The following is a 23,166-nucleotide window of genomic DNA, read 5'->3' on the forward strand; positions in this document are numbered from 1 at the left end:
TAGTGCAATAAAATAATGAGGAGGTCGCGTTCAGCAATTCCGAGAGGATGAACGCTGCGCGCCCCGCGCTATTCTGCTGGTAAATTGAGGGAAGCCGCTCGCATGGTTGAGGGCGCTGCTGCTAACTTTGTTGTGGCAGGGCACAGGCTGTCAGACGGTGCGGGAGGAAGGAGCAGTCATTTCAACAGCTGTTTCTTGACCCCGGCTGTCAGTCTTCCCAAGAATAAATTTCTGGAGTCTCCCATTACAGCCCTGTGGGGGATTAGATGAGGGTGCGAGCCCCGCAGCTTGCGGGGGCAGCGCCGGTAGCGGCGGCCTCCTGGCCGGCGGCCGCTTAACGGCACCCGGGGCTGGGTCTGCGGTGGGCGCCGTGGGCAGGGGGTCGTGGTGCATGCGGCTCGGTGCCGTGTTTACGGGGCCCGTTTCCCCTGCCGGGCGGCTGCACTTGTAGGGAGTCCTGCACAGACTCCAGTAATTCCCCGGCAGGGGCGACTTGAAACCGGCGGCGCTGAGTAACATTTGCTGTTGCAGCCGCCTCCCTCCCGCCGCCGCATTGCTACATACCCCGGAAGTGCGGGCTGCACTGCTCGCTGCCTCCCTCTCCTTCTGTACATGACCCTGGGTACGTGCCGTCTCTTCTCTCCGCCGCTCCGGCACTCACCCCCTTCCCTCTCCCTGCACACATTGCCAGTGAGGGTGGGGGGAGAGCATAGACTGGCGTGCTCTGTCGCAAACTGCTCGCTGCCCTACTTTTCTCCCTGTTAAACTTGTCACCGGGAGTTGGGGAGTACCGTCCGTTCATGTATTAATTGCAAAAAAACCCACACGCTAGTGAGGGGGAATAAACAAGACTTGATGAAGCGCTTCGGCCCAAAATGTCAACTGTTTATTCCCCTCCATAGATGCTGCCTGACCTGCTGAGTTCCTCCAGCATTTTGTGTGTGTGTGTGTGTGTGTGTGTGTGTGTGTGTGTTCCTCAGGATTTCCAGCATCTGCAGAATCTCTATTGTTTATAGAGCAACAGACACACAAAATGTTTCAACTTGTGTTTATGATACGTTTTTGAAACTTTTTTTTCAGTTATGCATCTTTTCCTCAGTTATACGAAGAGTTGTGTTTCTAACGTTGTTTGTCTCGCCTGACTGATGGGTAGTTGAATTTGGATAAGCCTTTCCTGATCTATCGGTGTATACCTTAGGAGGTTTTAAATTCCAGTGGGTTGGCTACTGTATGCTGCAAATGTGTCCTTGGTTGTTGAAAGCCATGAAGAAAATGATTTGGATTTGCACATGTAGGAGGTAGACCTACATTTACAATAATGATCGCACTGGTCTCTGTTTCATATGTGGAATGTGATATGGCTAAAGAGGTGTTAATGAATAGCATCCCTACACAAAATTAATGCTTTTGTCTTTCAAGTCACTTTCTGACATTGCATGTTTATGAAGATGAGACCTTGTAAACCTTAACCCCCAGGGCAAAATGTTTGAGTTTTGTCTTGGTATATTCACGTGGGCTTGAGTTTTTTTTTCCTGGCTTGGTCTTTGTTAAATGATGTTATATGTGTAGATAGTTATATAGTATTTTTACTACGTTTTGTAAAAGGAACATTTGCTGAAAATAAGAGATGTTAAGATCCACATGGAAATAAGATATAAGCATGATCATTTGTGAAGGTATGTGTGCAGAGACCCTCAGAGATTTATAGAGTGTATGTGATGTGCTGGAAACAGTTCTCTGGTCCCTTTTTTAAAATGGAGTTGCTTGCTCTGCCTAATCAGGGGTTTGTTGGCATTTGGCTGCAGAGGGTGGAGAAGGCAGGAGGTGTTTGTGAATTATGTATTTTTCTGTTCTGAATACATGGAGCACCAGCAGTTGGGAGAACCTTGGGGGGAGGGGTTGTAATAATAGTTGGGGGCATTGTCTGGTGATTGGTTAACAAGATGTGTATCTACTTCAGAAGTGGTGAAGAATTCAACAAGCTGTCCCTTTCATTGTCATTGGTAATACAATTTTCACATACACAGGCAAAAGGGAACCTGTTATGAACATCGATTTCTTTCACTTCTGGTAATTTTTTTTTCCTCTTCTGCTTCCCTCTTCAATTTCCCATTCTGGCTCCCTTCTCACATTTTCTCCTCACCTGTCCATCACCTCCCTCGTGTCCCTCCTCCTTCCCTTTCTCTATCTTTTGATAGAGGTGTAGAAGATAAGAGGTAGAAGATAGATACTGTGGGTATTCACAGACTTCTTGCCAAGGCGGAAATGGCTTATAGGAGGGGGCATAACTTTAAGGTGTTGGGAGATGTATAGGGGGATGTCAGAGGTATATTTTCTTTTACATGGTGCGTGCACAGTATGCATCGCCAGGGTGGCGGCGAAGGCAGGTACATTAGGGGACATGTAAGAAAGTTTTGGATAAACACATGGCTGATAGAAAAGTGGAGGGCTATGTGTGAGGGGAGGATTAGATTGATCTTAGAGTACTGTAGGGTTAAAAGTTTGGCACAACATTGTTGGCCAAAGGGCCTATACTGTGCTATGTTCTAACGAGTGCACGGGACAATGGATGGGGGTCAGCACAGAAAAGTACAACACAGGAATACCGAATTATACTATTTCCATCTGCATGTGGTCAATATCCGTCTACACCAGGGCTTCCCAATCTTTTTTAAGCCATCAACCAATACCATTGAGCAAGGACTATGGACCTCGGGTTGAGAGCCCCTGCCCTATACCCTGCTGAAGGGCCTTGGCCCAAAGTGTCAAAGTAAATTTACTTTCAAAGTGTGTATGTGTTGCCATGTTACCTTGATATTATTTATTTATTTTATAGGCATTCGCAGTTGACTGTTTGTTCCCTTCATAGCTGCTGCCGGCCTTGTGGGACTCCTCCAGAATTTTCTGTCTGTTGCTCAGGATTTCCATCATCTGCAGAATCTCTTGTGTTTTGATAACTTTTCCTTAGTGACCTGACCAATGAATGCATGCATTCTGTACACCTTTTGCTCTTGAGTTGGCACTTGTAGGTATACAAATCTGCAGCTCAAGATCCCTCTGTACAAGGGCCCTGTCATTTACTGTACATTTTCCTCTTGCAAGTGGTCTCCCATTAGTCAGGATTAAACTCCGTGATTAATCCCGAGGAACACTCAAATTTACAACCGAACTATATCCTGTTGTTTTCTGTCACAACCTTTCAATGACCAATTTTTGTATCGGCTGCAAATGGACTAATCGGACTACCTACATTTTCACCTATATGCAATATGTTATAAATGAGATCCCAGCACTAATCCTGGTGGATCACGTAGAACTCTCAGCAAGATTAACATCTCTCCATCTCTGTCCTTATAGCCAAGCTAACTTTGTATCCAATTTACCGACTCACTGTGGATGCCATGTCATAGAGACAGAGAGCATGACAGCATAGAAACAGGCCCTTTGGCCCGTCTAGTCTGTGCCTAACTGTTATTCTGGCTGGTCCCATCGACCCAGAGCTGGACCATACCCTTCCATACTCCACCCATCCATGTACTTATCCAAACTTCTTATGTTTTGCAATGAAGCCTGCATCTACCACTTTCGCTGACAACTTGTTCCACACTTGCACCACCCACTGTGGAGAAGTTCCCATCAGGTTCTCCCTACATATTTCACCTTTCAGCCTTCGTCTATGACCTCCAGTTCTAATCTCACCCAACATCAGTGGAAATGTGACTTAAGCTTCTGCCTACTGTGAGGAGCCTTGTCAAATGTTCATGTAGACCACATCCATTGCCTTCTCCTTAACAATAATCTTTGTCACTTCCTCAAAGAAAGATCTGTCAAATTTTAAATTTGAGATCTTGCAGGTGCTGGAAATCTGGAGTAACACACAATGCTGGAGGAACTCAGCAGGTCAGACAGCATCTGAGCCAAAATAAATTTATTATCAAAGCGTATATGTTACCATATACTACCTTGAAATTCATTTTCTTGCAGGCATTTACGGGAAAGTAAATTCAATAGCTGGTCAGTGGTGTAGTGACATCAGCATCAGATTTCGAGGTGGACAGTCCTGGGTTCAAATCTGACCGGCTTCTTGCATGCTTTCCATCCCTGCTGGGTTGAACGTTGAACCAGCAACTTGGCCTCATTTAAAAAAAATAGTCAAATGCTACAGAAACAGCAAAAATGCTGTCCATTGTGCCACAAGGGGCGAAATGAAACCATAAAGAAATACAAAAGAACTTATTAAACAAGCTATACATAAATGAAGATTGATAAATGACCGAAGACACATTTTTCAAATAAAACAAAATGAATAATACTGGGGACATGAGTTTTGAGTCCTTGAAAATGAGTCTGTAGTTTGTAGGATCAGTTCAGAGTTGAAGTGAGTGAAGTTATCCACACAAGTTCGTGAGCCTGATGGTTAGGGGACATAATTGTCGGAGGGGAATAAACAGCTGGCATTTTGGGCCAAGTCTCTCCATCAGGATCACTCAGGTTTGTCTGTTTAGGATTTCCAGTGAGAGGCAGAGTGACCAACCTGTGGATTAAACTCCTGCTGGTCCTCCTTGCTGGTTCTTTGGAAGTGGGCCAGGTTTGGGCAGACGGTTCTCACTGCCTTGTTACCTCTCTCCAGTAACACACTGTGATACAGTCTCGCACAGTTAAGAGGCAACTGAACTCAGCTGTGGATGGCAGAGGTTGGGCTGATGGAAGAGGATGTATGCCACTCGTTTTCGTGACCATCCACTGAGATCCTGTTGATTTAATTTTGGCTGCCGTGCTGCTTTCCTGCTTTTTTTCATACTATTCAGAGAGTACCAGTAGAATCTGGGTAGTTCCAACTGCTAAAGTCTTGTTGGAGAAAGGGTGGGGTAGTTACTTGGGAAATGAGATTGGCAGAAGGTTATACAAATATACTTTTTTAAAGCTTATTTTAAGTTATAAAAATTAGCGTCATTTGTCACATGTACATTGAAACAGTGAAATGCTTTGTTTTGCTTCAGTGACCAACACAGTCCAAGGATGATCTGGGCCTGCAAGTGTTGCGGTGCTTTTGGCACCAACGTAACATGCCCACAACTTGCCGTTTGTCTTTGGAACGTGAAACCAGAGCACCCTGAGAAAACCCATGTGGCCACAAGGAGAACATTCAAACTGCTTCCAGCCACCAGCAGGAATTGAACCAGGGGTCACAGCGCTGTAATCCATAACACTAACTGCTACTCTATCATGCCATTGTACACTACCCTAGTTTTTTTTAATCCACACTGTATTCCAGGGAGGAGGCTCAGAGGGTAACAGATCTGAAGTCTGGTAGGACACATCTGGGATGGAGAAAGGGTGGGGGTGTTATTTGGAAAATGAGACTAGCTGGAGGACTATATAAACATTTTTTGCTTCCCCACTATTTTTAAACTGTTCCCCACTGTCGCTCCTTGCTACTGCCCTGAATGGTATTTTGAACTTTGGGAATCTGGTTGTCTTTGTTATAATAATAGACAAACAAGAAAAAAAAATCTGAAATGGTATCATAAACATTATTATTCTAAATGCAATGGCCTGCATTACCTTCCAGTGTCTACTTTTGTTACCGCTTCAGCCTGTGTGCTTGCTCTTGGGCACTCAAGGACTGTGTGTGTGTGTGTGTGTCTCTTGTCCCCCTCCCCCTTTCCCCCTCTGTCATCTTTTATATTTTTAAGAGAGCTGTGGAGACTTGCAGAAAATCACTTGCAGATGTACAGCATTTTAAACGTCAGGAGAAATATTTGGGATTTGAATGACCTAATTGCTTTCTACACTGTACCGTAGAGTGGAGTTCACATTATTTTATGGGCATTCCATCATTGAGGTTTCCAGGATTATACTGATTGATCTTGCTGGTGACATTTATCGGTGTTCCTAATGGAAGACCGGAGATGACGCATCCATAGCAGTTTTCTTTGGTAGGAATGCTGCATTTGAAAAAGATTTTAAAGATTGGCTTTGTTTGTCACGTACGTAGAAACATATAGTGAAATGCATTCTTTGCATCAAATCAGCAAGGGCTGTGCTGGATGTGGGTGTCACCATGCTTCTGGCCCACAGCTTACTACCCCCTAACCTGTATATCTTTGAAATGTGGGAGGAAACTAGGGCACCTGGGGGAAACCCACACAGTAAGGGAGGAACGTACAGGCTGCTAATGAACAATGGCAGGAGTCGAACCCCACTGTTACAGCTGGCATTCCAAACCATTCTACTACAGTGCCCAATCATGCCACATTTGAAAATGTTTAGTACCAGTAACGTTAATAACTGATGCCTTTCACTGTATTTTCGATGTACACAGGAGAGATAAACTCTGATCTTGTTCTTAAAAGTGATCATAGCTGTTACATCGTGAGAAGTTTGCCTAAGTTTATTGTGTTGACTGCCAAGAATCTTGAGCTTGACCTGCTGGAAGGTGCAGTTTGTTCTCGCTTTCTGGTCGGCTGTGAAGAAAATTTAACCTTCAGTGTATTAAGACCATCGTGAGCGAAATAATTTGGGTGCAGAGTTAGGAATTCAACAAAACTGTGGTGCTTTTTATTTCAGAATCAGGTTTAATATCGCCAGCGTTTGTCGTGAAGTTTGTTGTCTTTGCAGCAACAGTACAATGAAATGCATAATAGAAAAATACGTGTGTGTGTGTGTGTGTGTGTGTGTGTATTAAATAATCCCTTTGAAAGTACCCACTCAATGATATAAATATATGTAAAACTGTTGAGTGTGTGCCTTCAGGAGACTGTACCTCCTTCTTGACTGTAGCAATGAGAACAAAGTATGTCTTGGGTGATGGGGGCCTCCTTTATGATGGACGCTGCCTTTTTGAGGCACTGCTCTGTGAGGATGTCCTGGATACTGTGGAGGTTAGTACCCATGATGGAGCTGACAGAGTTTACAACTTCGGCAGCTTATTTTGATCTTGCGCAGTACCCCCCCCCCCCCCCCCACTCACTGCACCAGACGGTGATGCAGTTAGAATGCTCTCCACAGTACATCTGTAGAAACTTATATACAAAGGGTCTGGTCTTTATATATTTAAAAAAAATAGCTTCCTGCATTTGGGAACGTTTCTTTGGTCTGTTCTACTGAGAAATGTGGTGATGATAAGAAGCATAGATCGAGCGGACAGCCAGAGACTTTTCCTCCAGGGTGGAAATAGTTAATACTGGAGGACATAATTTGAAGTTGATTGGAGGAAAGTGTGTGGGGGTTGTTAAAGGGAGGTGTTTCACAGAGTGGTGGCTGTATGGAATGTGCTGCCAGGGGAGGTAACAGACAGGTGCTTTAGGAATATTTAAGAACCATTGAGACAGGCACATGGATGATAAAAAAAAATGGAGGGCTATGTGGTGATAACATTCAAACAACAAAAGCAAGATTTTCTTTCATTTTAAGAACTTTGCTTTCTCTGTTCAAGTTTAGTATACAAAGCCACCATTTTTTTACCCAATGATTCCCCCCTCCACCCCCAACCACCCTCGTGTGCACGCCCATACCGGGGAACGTGAACATCCCAACTAAATGCTGACAGAGCCGAAGTGAGCAAACTGGCCACATGGAAGGGAAGAGTTAGCTTGATCTTAGAGTAGATTCAATGGCTGGCACAGCACTGTGAGTCGAAGGGCCTGAGCTGAGCTGCATTACACTGTTTTATGATTTAATAATGTATGATGTCCTTCTAAAATGTGAATGAAAAGTAAGTTGATACTGTTACTGAATTAACAATATTCTATGAGCTAGAAAATTTGCCAGTCTGGGTGTGCCAGGTCTTTGGAGGAACCTAGCACTTTGTGTGTGTGTGTGTGTGTGTGTGTGTGTGTGTTAGTTACTCTGGATTTTTAGCACCTGCAGAACCTCTTGTGTTTACGAGTCGTTGGCATTTTATTCTGACTGGAAAATGCTTTTATTGGTGGGAATCAACATCAAGCAGTAAGCTAACTGAACTTGCCATTTGTTAGAGTATTTGGTTGTTTGCTGAAGTCTGCACCCGTCTCTGTCAACAGGTGCTGAAGAGCGTGTTGATGAATTGCCCATTTCTTCGTGGGTTGGAGTGCAGGTATGTCTTACTCGTAGCTCATCTTTAAATTACAGTGTGGACCAATGGCCCTTCGGCCTGTCAAGGCTATGCTGACTATGGTGCACCCCTACGTAGCCCCAGTTTCAAATTGGGACTCAAACTCTACCACAGATGAAAGCCATACTCTGGTTCATTAAGAATAGGATTTGTGAAGACTTGAGTCACTTAATGACTGAGGATGCATAATGACATACTCTGTAGCCACTTATTAGGTGCACCTGATCGTTAATGCAGATATCTAATCAGCCAATCATGTGGCAACTCAATGCATAAAAGCATGCAGACAGTCAAAAGGTCCAGTTGATGTTCAGACCAAACATCAGAATGGGGAAGAAATGTGATCTAAGTTATTTTCACCATGGAATGATTGTTGGTGCCAGACAGAGTGGTTTGAGTATTACAGAAACTGTTGATTTCCTGGGATTTTCACGTAGGACAATCTCTAGGGTTTAGAGAATGAGTAGAGGTTCTGTGGGCGAAAACACCTTGTTAATGAGAGAGGTCAGAGGAGAATGGTCGGTCTGCTTCAAGTTGACAGGTGACAGAAACTCTACTAACCACACGTTACAACAGTGGTGTGCAGAAGAACGTTTCTGAAGGTACTACCCATCAAACCTTGAAGTGGGTGAACTACAGTAGCAAAAGGCCATGAACACACACTCAGTAGCCATTTTATTAAGTACAGCAGGTGCACTGAGTGTACATGGAGTGAAAATATTCCTTTTAATGAAAATGAAGAAATGCTTATTCTCTGCAACGAAGTCTTTTTCTTAGCAATTTGTTGTGGCGAGAGCAGGTTCCAGACTGCTTCATTTCCTCAGTGCTTTAATAATGCATCGTCTCAGGATTGAGGGGTCTGATACAAAACGCAACGGAATTGACTTGCTGTGTTTGGGAATGGTCTAAATAACATAGCTGGAGTAGTTGTAGAATCCCATTTGTTCTCAGTTTCTGTGGCAGCAGCTGATTTTCGTTAACTTGCAGAAATGCCAAAACAAAACACCCAATTTGTTTAATGAAGGAACTAAATGGATTCTGGGAATGAAAGGATTAATGTGCAGTACTGCACAAAAGTCCTCGACACACGTATATAGCTAGGTGCCTAAGACTTTAGCACAATACTTGGTCAACATGGTGCGGAGAGTTTGTAAATCTGGTGGGAGCAAAGGATGTTGGGAATGGCGAGGGTGGAGCGCTGTGGGAGGGCTGTGGGACAGGTGGCAGAGGAGTGCCAGGGGCGGGCAGTGGTGTGGGTGCAGACGCACCCAGCCCTGAGACACCAGGCAATGTCGTTTGATTCCAAACAACTGGTTAATTGGTAATTACGGAATGTCTCTCCAGTGCTTTCTGCTCCCTTCCCCTTTTCCCAACCATGATTCCCCTCTCCCTGACCCCTTCTATATGGGTTCACCACAGAGACCCATATCGGGATTATCATCGTTCGCATAGATCATGAAATTTGTTTCTTTTCGTGACAGCAGTACAGTGAAATATGTAAAATTATTACAGTGCTGTGCAAAACTCTTAAACACCCTACCTACGTATATATGAGCCTAAGACTTTTGCACTGTGCTCTGAGTACTGCACTGTTTGCTGGTTCCGGGCCTGTACCGTCTAGAGTTCAGATGGGGAGGGATCTCATTAAAAGGCTGAGAAAGAATGGATGTTTCTGAGAGTGGGGTAGTCGAGGGCAAGAGGGAACAGCCTTAGAATATTAGGACATCCCTTTGGAACAGATGAGGAGGGACTTCTGAATCCAGAGGGAGGTGAATCTGTGGAATTAATCACCACAGGTATCTGTGGAGGCCAACTAATTCAGTAGATGTAAAGTGGACGTTGATAGGTTTGTGATTGGTTAGGGCATCAAAGACAACAGGGAGAATGGTGGAGCAGCTTCGATGGGCTGAATGGCCTAATTCTGCTCCTATGCCAGTGGTCTTAAGTAATACAAGTTTCTCCCAGGTATGACAGCAGCAAATTACTTTGGGTCAGACTTGAGCGTGAGACTTTTCTGGCGGAGTTACCAGCTTGGCTTCCTGCGATAATGTTTTCTCAGGTTCTTCGCTTGCATCTCAATTAGTTATGAGATGAATTATTCTGAGAATAAATAAAAGTGATTTGCATTGTTCCATGGTACTTTTTACCCACCTGGAGGAGCAGATTCTTATATTTCCTATGTTCTATAGATTTGCTAAGTATGCCCGCAGAAAAATGAATCTCGGGGGTTGTATGTGGTGACATTGATAATACATTTTACTTTGAACTTTGAATTTTCTTGAAACTGATTTCATTTGAGTAACAGTTCCACCACCAGCTCAAAGTATCTTCGCAAAGCAACACACAAAATGCTGGAGGAACTCCGCAGGTCAGGCACGAGGGGGAATAAACAGTCAACGTTTCGGGCCGAGATCCTTCAGCACTGGAATTGAGGTGGGCAGATGTCTAGTAATAGTGAGACCAGGTGAGGGGGAAGGTGGGTGTGTGTGAGAGAGGGTGAATGAAGTAAGAAGCTGGGGTTGTGAGTCTGGGTGATCACAAGATCAAAGAACCAGAGAGCAGCAAGGCCTGACTTGTTTTTCAGAAAATAGATAGCTAGAAATGTGCAGCATTCGCAAGCGAGAACTATTATGCTATTACAGCAGCAGTGAACGGGTTTAATACCACTGCTGCCTGTAATGTGTGTTCTCCCTGTGACTGCATGGGTTTCCTCCAGGTGCCTTGGTTTCCTCCCATGTTCCAAAGATGTACGGGTTAGGGTTAGTGAGTTGATTGCATGCTAAGTTGACACCGGAAAAGGTTAACATAAGAGGAATACTTGATATTTCTGAGGATTTTTCCTATCGTGCTGGAGTCTAGGGCCAGAGGGCACGGCCTCACAATAGAAGGATGTCCCTTTAGAATGGATACGAGGAGGAATTTCTTTATCCTGAGGGTGGTGAATCTGTGGAATTTATTGCCACAAACGGCTGTGGAAGCCAAGTCATTTGGTATATTTAAACAACACACATCAAAGTTGCTGGTGAACGCAGCAGGCCAGGCAGCATCTGTAGGAAGAGGTGCAGTCGACGTTTCAGGCCAAGACCCTTCGTCAGGACTAACTGAAGGAAGAGTGAGTAAGGCATTTGAAAGTTGGAGGGGGAGATCCAAAATGATAGGAGAAGACAGGAGGGGGAGGGATGGAGCCAAGATCTGGACAGGTGATAGGCAAAAGGGGATACGAGAGGATCATGGGACAGGAGGTCCGGGAAGAAAGATGGGGGGGGGGACCCAGAGGATGGGCAAGAGGTATATTCAGAGGGACAGAGGGAGAAAAAGGAGAGTGAGAGAAAGAATGTGTGCATAAAAATAAGTAACAGATGGGGTACGAGGGGGAGGTGGGGCCTAGCGGAAGTTAGAGAAGTCGATGTTCATGCCATCAGGTTGGAGGCTACCCAGACGGAATATAAGGTGTTGTTCCTCCAACCTGAGTGTGGCTTCATCTTTACAGTAGAGGAGGCCGTGGATAGACATGTCAGAATGGGATGTGGAATTAAAATGTGTGGCCACTGGGAGATCCTGCTTTCTCTGGCGAACAGAGCGTAGATGTTCAGCAAAGCGGTCTCCCAGTCTGCGTCGGGTCTCGCCAATATATAAAAGGCCACATCGGGAGCACCGGACGCAGTATATCACCTCAGTCGACTCACAGGTGAAGTGTTGCCTCACCTGGAAGGACTGTTTGGGGCCCTGAATGGTGGTAAGGGAGGAAGTGTAAGGGCATGTGTATCACTTGTTCCGCTTACACGGATAAGTGCCAGGAGGGAGATCAGTGGGGAGGGATGGGGGGGACGAATGGACAAGGGAGTTGTGTAGGGAGCGATCCCTGCGGAATGCAGAGAGGGGGGGGAGGGAAAGATGTGCTTAGTGGTGGGATCCCGTTGGAGGTGGCGGAAGTTACGGAGAATAATATGTTGGACCCGGAGGCTGGTGGGGTGGTAGGTGAGGACCAGGGGAACCCTATTCCTAGTGGGGTGGCAGGAGGATGGAGTGAGAGCAGATGTACGTGAAATGGGGGAGATGCAGAGTTGATAGTGGAGGAAGGGAAGCCCCTTTCTTAAAAAAATGAAGACATCTCCCTCGTCCTAGAATGAAAAGCCTCATCCTGAGAGCAGATGCGGCGGAGACGGAGGAATTGCGAGAAGGGGATGGCGTTTTTGCAAGAGACAGGGTGAGAAGAGGAATAGTCCAGATAGCTGTGAGAGTCAGTAGGCTTATAATAGACATCAGTGGATAAGCTGTCTCCAGAGACAGAGACAGAAAGATCTAGAAAGGGGAGGGAGGTGTCGGAAATGGACCAGGTAAACTTGAGGGCAGGGTGAAAGTTGGAGGCAAAGTTAATAAAGTCAACGAGTTCTGCATGCGTGCAGGAAGCAGCGCCAATGCAGTCGTCGATGTAGCGAAGGAAAAGTTGGGGACAGATACCAGAATAGGCACGGAATATAGATTGTTCCACAAACCCAACAAAAAGGCAGGCATAGCTAGGACCCATACGGGTGCCCATAGCTACACCTTTAGTTTGGAGGAAGTGGGAGGAGCCAAAGGAGAAATTATTAAGAGTAAGGACTAATTCCGCTAGACAGAGCAGAGTGGTGGTAGAGGGGAACTGATTAGGTCTGGAATCCAAAAAGAAGCGTAGAGCTTTGAGACCTTCCTGATGGGGAATGGAAGTATATAAGGACTGGACATCCATGGTGAAAATAAAGTGGTGAGGGCCAGGGAACTTAAAATCATATTTAAATGGAGGTTGATAGTTTCTTGATTAGCCAGGGTGTCAAAGTAGAATGGGGTTGAGAGGGGTAATAAATAGGCCATGATGGATTGGTGCAGTAGATGCGATGGGATAAGTAGCCTAATTCTGCTCCTATGTTTTACAGTTTTATGGACACTTGGGGGCTGCCCTCAGCACATTCTTAGACTTGCATTAAGATAAAATAGCTTCTCAGTGACTTATTGATCCAAGTTATCTCCAATATCCCAGGGCTAGGTTAGCTTTTTAGAAAACAGGTTGCTGGAACTACTCAGCATGTCATTCAACGTTTAAAGTTCAAAGTAAAATTTATTATCAGAGTACGTATATGTCACTAAGATTCTTTTTCCTGCAGACATACTCAGCAAATCTATAGAGCAGTAACTACAAACAGGATCAATGAACAATAAACAGTGCAAATGCAAATATAAATAAATAGCAATGTGTAACAAGAGCATGAAATAACAAGATGGAGTCCTTAAAGTGAGATCATTGCTTGTGGGGACACCAGAAATAGAATGAAGTGTAGTTATCCCCTTTTGTTCAAGAGCCTGATGGTTGAGGGGTAGAAACTGTTCTTGAACCTCGTGTTGTGAGTCCTGAGACTTCTATCCCTTCTACCCGATATCAGCAGTGAGAAAAGAGCATGGCCTAGGTGGTGAGGCTCCCTGCGGATGGATGCTACTTTTCTACGGCAACGTTTCATGTAGATGTGCTCAATGGTTGGGCGGGTTTTTACCTGTGAAGTACTGGACCAAATCCACTACTTTTGGTAGGATTTTCCACTCAAAAGCATTGGTGTTTCTGTGCCAGGCTGTAATGCAGCCAGTCAGCACAATTTCCACCACGCCTCTATTGAGATTTGCAAAGGGTTTTGATGACATACTGAATCTGCGCAGAGTCCTGAGAAAGGAGGGGCACTGTCGTGCTGTCTTCACTATTATATTTATATGATGGGTCCAGGACAGGTCCTCTGAGATTGTAACATCCAGGAATTTAAGGTTACTGACCTTCTCCACCTCTGATCCTCTGATTACTGGCTCATGGACCTCTGGTTTCCCTCTGCTGAACCTCACAATCAGTTCCCTGGTCTTGAGTGAGAGAAATTTTCAACATTTCAGGTTAAGGTGCTGATCACCGTGTAAGCCTCTGGTTGAGAAGTAGGGAAGACTGGAGTGTGTCAAAGCATGGACACATTAACAGAGAAGGAAAAGAATAGCAGTAACTTGGAGGAATTGCATGTGAGGGGGTGGTATGCAGCTGGACAATACTGAATGAAATCCTCGCTTTTCCAGGTGGAACTGGCACGACAAAGCAAGCATTATTGACGCAGAATTTACAAAGCTACCTCATACACTCTGTGGCCACTTTATTGGGCACAGGAGTGGAACCTGGTGTGTAGCCCACCGACTTCAAAGTTCGAGGTGTCGTGCGTTCAGAGCTGCTCTCCTGCACATCGCTGCTCTAACTCATGGTTGCTTAAGTTACTGTCACCTTCCTGTCAGCTTGAGCCCGTCTGGCCATTCTCCCCTGATCGCTCACATTAACCGGGCTTTTTTTTTCACCCACAGATCTGCCACTCTCTGGATGTTTTCTGTTTTTCTGCACCATTGTCTGGAGGTTGTTGTGTGTGGAAAATCCCAGAAGATCAGCAGTTTCTGAGATACTCAAACCACTCTGTTTGGCACCAACAATCATTCCATGGTCAAAGTCACTTAGATCACATTTCTTCTCCATTCTGACATTTGGTCTGAACAGCAACTGAACCTCTTGACCATGTCCAGATGCTTTTATGCATTGAATTGCTGCCACGTGATTGGCTGATTAGATATTTGCGTTAACGATCAGATGTACCTAATAAAGTGGCCACTGTGTGTAGATCTTAGGTATCACAGTAAAAAAAAATTAATGCAAAACAAATAACATTTCCTCTTGCAAGTTGTCTCTCGGTGCTGCAAATTTGATCTGTGGTGGTTCACTTTTATACCGACAGTAACATAAAGGAGCCCGCACGGCATTCTAAATATTTGCTAAATGAACACTATTTAAGGAAGCACTAAAAGGTTGTGTTGCCTGGTGTTTTCCTTGGACAGTAATGTTTCTGCTGGTATCTGTGCAAGTGTCATACACCAGCTGTTGTGTCGTTTCTTTCCATCCGACAGCCGCCTGATCTGTTAGTTGATTGGCTGTCTACTATCAGTGAGATTAGCTGCTGCGTTGCCTCCCTTTTTGAATCAGTCAGCTGGTTCCAGCTTTTGTTAGTTTTTCATTAAATAGAGTTGGGTTTGGTCTCATTCAGGCAGGGTTCTTGAATTAAAAAAAGCTGAAAACAACTTTTAAGCTGGATAGTCAGAGGGCTTAGCAAATTCATATCTGATTGTGCAGGTAAAGCTGGAATAAAGATGTTTTTAAAAAAAAAAATTGCAACGTAAATATATTATCGAAGTATGTGTATGTTACCATGGTAATATAGTGGTTAACGTGACGTTATTGTAGTTCAGGGCGTACCAGAGTTCAGAGTTCAATTCTGGCGCCGTCTTTAAGGAGTTTATACATCCTCCCCATAAACTGCATGGATTTCCTCTGGGTGCTCTGGTTTTTTTATAGATTATGAGGACACTCAGTCCTCGTTTATTGTCATTTAGAAACGCATGCATTAAAAAATGATACAATGTTCCTCCAGAATGATATCACAAAAAAAGCAGGACAAACCAAGACTAAAACTAACAAAACCACATAGTTATAACATATAGTTACAACAATGCAAAGTAATACCATAATTTGATAAAGAGCAGACCGTGGGCACGGTAAAAAAAAAAGTCTCAAAGTCCCAATCGACTCATCATCTAACGCAGGCGGCAGAAGGGAGAAACTTTCCCTGCCATGAATCTCCAAGCGCTGACAGCTTGCTGATGCATTGGAAGCACCCGACCACAGCCGACTCTGAGTCCGTCCGAAAACTTCAAGCCTCTGACCAGCCTCTCCGAGCACCATCCTCTGCCGAGCGCTTTGACCCCGCCCTGGCCCCCGGGCAACAAGCAAAGCCGAGGGCTCGGGGCCTTCTCCGGAGATTCCGGACCACACAGTAGCAGCAGCGAAGCAGGCATTTCAGAGGTTTCTCCAGATGTTCCTCCATGCTCTCATGTCTGTCTCCATCAAATCAGGATTGTGCACGGCACCCTACTTGACAAATAACAGACATCACCACCGGAGTGGCTGTTGCAAGCTGTGTCCCACCGCCATCTTTCTCCCACATTCTAAAGGCGTACTTGGTTAGGAGGTTAATTAGTCATTGCTAATTGCCCTGTGAGTAGGCTTGTTGCCAGGCAGTGTAGCTTGTTCTGCTGGAAGGGCCTGTTTCGAACTGTATCTCTAAATAAAAATAAAATTCAAACATACTACCTTGAGATTCATTTTCCAGCAGGCATTTACAGGAAATTACGTACAATAGAATTTGCAAAAAAATGAAAAAGATGAACAAAGCAACCAATGTGGAAGAAAGGGCAAACTGGGCAAATAAAAAATACTGAGAACATAAATTGTAGAATCGTTCTAAGTGAGTCCACAGGTTGTGGAATCAATTCAGAATTGTGGTGAGTGAAATTATCCACACTGCTTCAGGAGTCTGATGGTTGTAGAGCAGTAATATTCTGCTATGTGTTTATGTGGTAAAGTGGCTCATCCATTTTGCTGTATGGACTAGAAATCCTTTTTTTTTAATTTAATTTTGATATTTACAGTAGGTCAGTTTTTGCCCACTTTCCAGTTGCCCTTGAGAAGGGGGAGGAAAGCCACAGTCTCGAACTGCAGCTCAGCGTGAGAATCAGTTTTACTATCTCTGACGTGTACAATAAGAAATTTGTTGTTTTGCAGCAGCAGTACAGAGGTATAAAATTACCATAAATTACAGAACCAATGGCGCAAAAAAAAGACTAATGTGGACCATTCAGAAAGCTGATACGGAGGGGAAGAAGCTGTTCCTGAATTATCGAGTGTGGGTGTTCCGGCTCCTGATGGCAGTAATAGAGAAGAGGACATGTCCGAGATGGTGAGGGTCCTTCGTGGTGGACGCTGCCGTCGTGAGACACTGCCTCCTGGAGATGTTCTCAGTGTTGGGGTGGCTTAAGCTGGCTGAGTCGCCTGCAGTCCTGTGCATTGAAGCCTCCATACCAGGTGGTGTTGCAGCCAGTTATTATACTCTGCAGCCTACTTGTATGGAAATTTGCAGGAGCCTTTGCTAATGATTCAAATCTCCTCAGACTCCTCTGGAAGTCGAGCTGCTGGTCTGTCTTGTTAGTGATCGCATAAATGCCTTTGGATCCAGGATAGATGCAACAAGATGCTGACGCCCAGGAACTTAAAGCTGCTCACCCTTTCCACTGCTGACTTCCTCGATGAGGACTGGCATACGTTCTCCCAACCTCCCTTCCTGAAATCCCATTTCTCGATCTTACTTGTGTTGCGAGTGAGGTTGTTGTTCCAATGCTACTTAGCCAGCTGATCTATTTCCCTAATTATCTTCCCAAGTTACTTGGAGGGGAAACTTCATGAGGTGATGTTTCTGTATGTCTGCTGCACAGTAAGATGTTTACAGCTTGTCCATTGGTTTCACCCCTTCAGTGATGTACAGTACCTCTCACCACCTCGCCTCAAACCTTTACCGCCTCTTTGTCTCCTTCCCAGTTTGACAAAGGGTTTTTAACATGAAACGTTAACACCACCCAGGTGAGCAGTTTCAAGTTCCTGGTGTCAACATCTCTGACTATCTATTCTGGGACCAAAACATTGGTGCAATTACAAAGAAGGCACGATGGTGGCTGTGTTTCATGAGGAGATTTGGAATGTCGCCTGAGATTCTAGCAAATTTCTGCAGATGTACTGTAGAGAGCACTCTGGCTGGTTGAATCACAGTCTGGTATGGAGAGACCACAGCTACGGGTCAGAAAAAGCCGCAGGAAGCTGTCAACTCAGTCAGATCCATCATGGGCACTGGTCTCCCCAGCATCCCGGACACCTGTAAAAGGGGAGACCTCAAAAAGATGGCATCCATCATTAAGGACCACCATCTGCCAGAACACGCTCGCTTCTCATTATTACCATCAAGGAGGTAGAACAGGAGCCTGAAGACGCACACTCAATGATTCAAGAACAGCTTCTTCCCCCCAATTCTCCCACCGTTAAATTTCTGAATGGGCAATGAGTCCATGAACACCACTTCACTATTTTTCCTCTTTTTGTAATACTTATTTAATTACATTTTTAAATATTTACTTATTATTTGTAGTTTTGTTATGATATATTACAATGTTTGCTGTTGCAAAACACCATATTTCATAACATACAGTACTGTGCAAAACTTTTTGGCACGTATATGTGGTGCCTGACGCTTTTGTGCAGTACTGTTTTTGTCAACGTGGAGCAGAGAGTGAGTTTGTAAATCTGTCGAGAGCAAAGGATGTTGGGAATGGCAAGAATGGAGCTCCACAGGAGAGATGTGGGACAGGTGGCAGTGAAGCAGTGCTACGCAAAAGCTGTGGGACAGGGACAGGTACAGGCCCCGAGCAGCCCCGAGACACCTGGCAGGGTTATTTGATACCAGACAACTGGTTTATTGATCTTTACAGAATGTCTCCATGGTGCTTCCTTCCACCTCTCTCCCTTCCCCTTTTCCCAACCATGTTTCCCCTCTTCTTGCCCCCTTCCCACTCTCAGTCCACAATAGAGGTCCGTATCAGAATCAGGTTTATCCTCACTCACAAACTGTATGTCGTGATTTTTTTTTTTTTTTGCAGCAGTACTGTGCAATACATAAAATTGAACAGTACCGTAGTAAAAGTTTTAAGCACCCTAGTTATATATGTGCCTTAGATGTTTGCACAGTACGATATGTCAATATTAAATCTGATTCTGAACTCTTTCGCCTCCAACAGAGGACTTTATGTTAAATTTAAGATATCTAGGTTGTGCGTGGCCAAGTGGTTAAGACGTTCGTCTAGTGATCTGAAGGTTGCTAGTTCAAGCCTTGGCTGAGGCAGCATGTTGTGTCCTTGAGCAAGGCATTTAACCACACATTGCTCTGCGACGACACCGGTGCCAAGCTGTATGGGTCCTAATGCCCTTCCCTTGGACAACATCAGTGGTGTGGAGAGGAGAGACTTGCAGCATGGGCAACTGCCGGTCTTCCATACAACCTTGCCCAGGCCTGCGCCCTGGAAACCTTCCAAGGCGCAAATCCGTGGTCTCATGAGACTAACGGATGCCTATAAAGGTTGCAATTCTTTAAGTTACTAGCAAACGAAAGGCTGTTGAAAGTGCAGTGTAATTTCTTTGTTTCATTGTGACCTGTACAAGAGGGACGAGTTGCAACTAACTGGAAGGGAACCAATTTCCTGGCCGGAAGGTTCTCTAGTGCTACATGGGAGGGTTAAAACTCATTTGGCTGGAGGATGTGAACCACAGCACCAGGTCAGAAAGTGGAGGGATGGAGAGGAAAGTAGATGTCAGGGCCAGTAAAAACAGGTAGGAGCAAAGTAATGGATACAATGGGACAGATAGTTTGAAGTGTGTGTATTTTATTTTGGGTAAAGGTGATAAACTTGGAGCATGGATCAGTACGTGGAACTATGATGTTGTGGCCAATACAGACATTTAGTTTAGAGAGAGGGACAGGAATGGGTGCTTAATATCCCAAGGTTTCGATGTTTTAGACAAGATAGAGGGGGGTAGAAAAGGTGGGGGAGTTATACAACTATTCAGGGACAATATCACAGCTGCACTCGGAGAGCACATAATGGAGGGCTTGCCCACTGAGTCTATATGGGTAGAGCTCAAAAATAGGAAGGGTGTAATCACTCTGACGGAATTGTACTATGGATGTCCCAATTACTACTAGGACACTGAGGAACAGGTATACAGGCAGATTAAGGAAAGGTGTTAAAACAATAGGGTTGTTGGCATGGGTGCCTTCTGATTGCAAGATAGGAGGATTTGTTGGACATATCCAGGAGTGTTTCTTAATTCAATATGTAGATAGTCCCACAAGAGGAGGGACTGTACTGGACCTGGTGTTGGCTATTGAGCCTGGCCAGATCACCGACCTTCCAATGGGTGAACAGTGACCACAACTCCTGAAGTTTTAAGATATCTATCGATAAGTATGGACTCTGCAGGAGAGTATTAAATTGGAGCAGGATAAGATGCAAGAGCATGAGGCAGAACCTGGGGAGAGTTAATTGGGAACAGCTGTTTTTGGACAAATCCACATCTGACATGTGGAGGGTGTTTCAAGAACAACTGCAGAGTGCAGGACAGGCATGTTTCAGTCAGAAGGAAGGACAAGGATAGTAAGGTGAGAGAACCTTGGATATTGACAGACATGATGAACTTTGTCCAGAAGAAAAAGGAAAAGTATGTAAAGATTAGGAAGCTAGAATCAAATAGGGCCCTTGACGATTATTAAGAAGCTAGAAAAGAACTCGAGAAGGGGATTAGAAAAGCCAGGAGGGGCCATGAAAAGTCCTTGGCAAGTACGATTGAAGAGAATCCCAAAGCATTCTATACATACATCAAGAGCAAGAGGGTAACTAGGGAGAGGCTAGGGCCACTCATGGATAAAGGGGAGAACATTTGCTGGATGTGGGGGATGTGAGTCAGGCTGAGAACTTTACATCATTATTCACCAAGGAGAAGGAATTGGAGGATCGGGAGATCAATGCTGGGTGTATTGATATGCTTCAAGGTAAAGGAGGAGGTTGCATTGGGTCTCTTAAAGAGCATTAAGGTGGATAAGTTGGGATGTACCCCAGGTTATTGAGGGAGGCAAGGGAGGAGATTGCTGGGGCTGTGAACAATATTTTCATGTCCTCTCCAGCCACAGGTGAGGTCCCAGAGGACTGGAGGGATTGGAGTGTAGCTAATGTTGTTCCATTTTTAAAGAAGGAAACCAGAGGTAATCCTGGAAACTCTGGACTGGCAAGTCTCCCATCAGTGGTAGGCAAATTACTGGAGAGAATTCATGGGGATAAGATTTATGAGCACTTGTAAAACCTGGCCCAGTTAGGAAGAGCCAGCATGGCTTTGTGCAGGGCAAGTTGTGTCTTACTAACTTGATAGAGTTTTTGTGATGAGGGTGATTGATGAAGGTAGAGCTGTGGATGTTGTCTACATGGATTTTGGTAAGGTGTTTGACAAGGCCCCTCATGGGAGGTTCATTCAGAAGATTAAGATGCATAGGATCCATGGTGAATTGGCCGTTTGACTTCAGAACTGGCTTGCCCATAGAAGAGAGGGTGGTGGTTGAAGAGACCTTTCCTAGGTGGAGGTCTGTGATTAGTGGTGTTCTGCAAGGACCTGTACTGGAACCCCTGTTGTCTGTGATGTATATACGTGACCTGGATGAAAACATACTGTAGACAGGTGGGTTAGTACGTTTGCAGATGATATGAAGATTGGTGATGTTGTGGATAGCGTAGAAGACCGGCAAAGAATGTAATGGGGTATACAGTACATCAGTTGCATATATGGGCAGAGAAATGTCAGATGGAGTTTAACCCGACCAGTTGTGAAATGCAGCACTTCGGTAGGTCAAAAGCAAAGAGACAGTGCACTATTAAGGGTAAGACCCTCGACCGTGCTGAGGAGCAGTGGGATCTTGGGGTCCAACTTCATAACTCCCCGAAAGCAGTTGCAGGTTGATCGGGTGGTTATGAAGGCACATGGCGTGCGTGCCTTTATTGGTCGAAGCACTGAGATCAAAAGTCAACGTTATGTTGTAGATTTATAAAGCTCTAGTTAGGCCACACTGGAGAATTGCATATAGTTCAGATCACCTTATTGTAGGGAGGACGTTGAGGCTTTGGAGAGGGTGCAGAAGAGGTTTACCAGGATGCTGCCTGTATTAGAGGGCTTGTGCTATAACAAGAAGTTGGACAAACTAGTTTTTTTTTCTGCAGCAGCTGTGGAGAAATCTGATAGATGTTTATAAGACTAAATAAAGGCATCCGTTAGTCTTGCGAGACCATGGATCTGCACCTGGAAAGTCTTCACTCTCCAGGGCGCAGGCCTGGGCAAGGTTGTATGGAAGACCGGCAGTTGCCCATGCTGCAAGTCTCCCCTCTCCACGACACCGAAGTTGTCTAAGGGAAGGGCATTAGGACCCATACAGCTTGGCACCAGTGTCATCACAGAGCACTGTGTGGTTAAGTGCCTTGCTCAAGGACACAACACGCTGCCTCGGCTGGGGCTCGAACTCACGACCTTCAGGTCACTAGTTGAATGTCTTAACCACTTGGCCACGTGCCCACACTTTATAAGACTCTGTGAAGCATAAATAGGGTAGACAGACAGTATCTGTTTCCAAGGGTTGAAATGTCTAATATCAGAGGTCATGCAGTTAAGATCAGAGGGGGTAAATTCAAGGGAGATTAGAGGGGGTACATTCAAAGGTGGTATGGGGGCAAGGTATTTACAGAGTGGTTTATGCCTGGGGTGGTAGTAGAGGGAGAAATATTGGAGACCTTCAAGAGGCATTTAGATAGCCCAATGAATGGGAGAAAAATGGAAGGATATGGGCATTGTGTAGGCAGAAGAGATGAGTTTAGTTAGCCATTTGATTGCTAATTTAATTGGTTTGCATAACATTGTGGGCTGAAGGGCCTGTTCTCTTGTTCTGTGTTAAATTCCAAAGGCGTGGGGGTTAAGGTTAGTAACTTGGGGATATACTATGTTGGAAACATGGTGATACTTATGGACTGCCCCCAGCACATCCTCAGTCTGTGTTGGTGGTTGACACAATATCCATTTTTTCTCTGTTTTGATGCCCCTGTGACAAATAAAGCTAATCACTCTAATCTTTCTTCCTTCTAAACTTTTTTCTGCTTTCATTGTGACCCTCCAGAGGAGACTTTAACCTGCTTGTTGCTAGGGAAACCAAGACATACTCAAACAATGCAGAGACTAAATTCCTGGAATGTACACAAGATGCCTTTCGAGATAAGTTGGTTGAGGAAACAATTTAACAAGATCTACTCCTCTGAAACAAGCAAGGTTTCATTATAAAGTTTAATTGTGAGGATAGAAGGTTACATTCGTACTCTCCAAGTTGCATAGAAGTCAAAGACTAAGAGGCAGGTTGGCTGTGGTGGATTGGAGAATTACATTGGAAAGCCATGGATTAGCAATTAAAGTGGTAATAAATGACTTGTAACAACCATTAAATCCTTTCAGGCCCAGGGAAAAGGAATTGAATCTATGGGAATTATAAGAAGTATATACATATGCATGTATA

General features: G+C 44.7%; 1 protein-coding gene across 3 annotated transcripts in view; it reads left to right on the forward strand.

Moving 5' to 3' along the window:
- The first annotated feature begins 465 nt into the window (after positions 1 to 465).
- atg10 (ATG10 autophagy related 10 homolog (S. cerevisiae)) overlaps positions 466 to 23,166 on the forward strand; it is a 233,172-nt gene continuing 210,471 nt past the window's right edge. For all 3 annotated transcript variants that reach the window (XR_011889435.1, XM_072281042.1, XM_072281040.1), the window contains exons 1-2: positions 466 to 622; positions 8,025 to 8,077. Coding sequence is in view for 2 of the 3 variants with exons in the window: in XM_072281042.1 (XP_072137143.1) it covers positions 613 to 622; positions 8,025 to 8,077 (63 nt within the window). In the remaining variant the exon portion in view is untranslated. The remainder of the gene's footprint in view (positions 623 to 8,024; positions 8,078 to 23,166) is intronic.

Source organism: Mobula birostris, chromosome 17, assembly GCF_030028105.1.
Source record: "Mobula birostris isolate sMobBir1 chromosome 17, sMobBir1.hap1, whole genome shotgun sequence".
Taxonomy (NCBI): Eukaryota; Metazoa; Chordata; class Chondrichthyes; order Myliobatiformes; family Myliobatidae; genus Mobula; species Mobula birostris.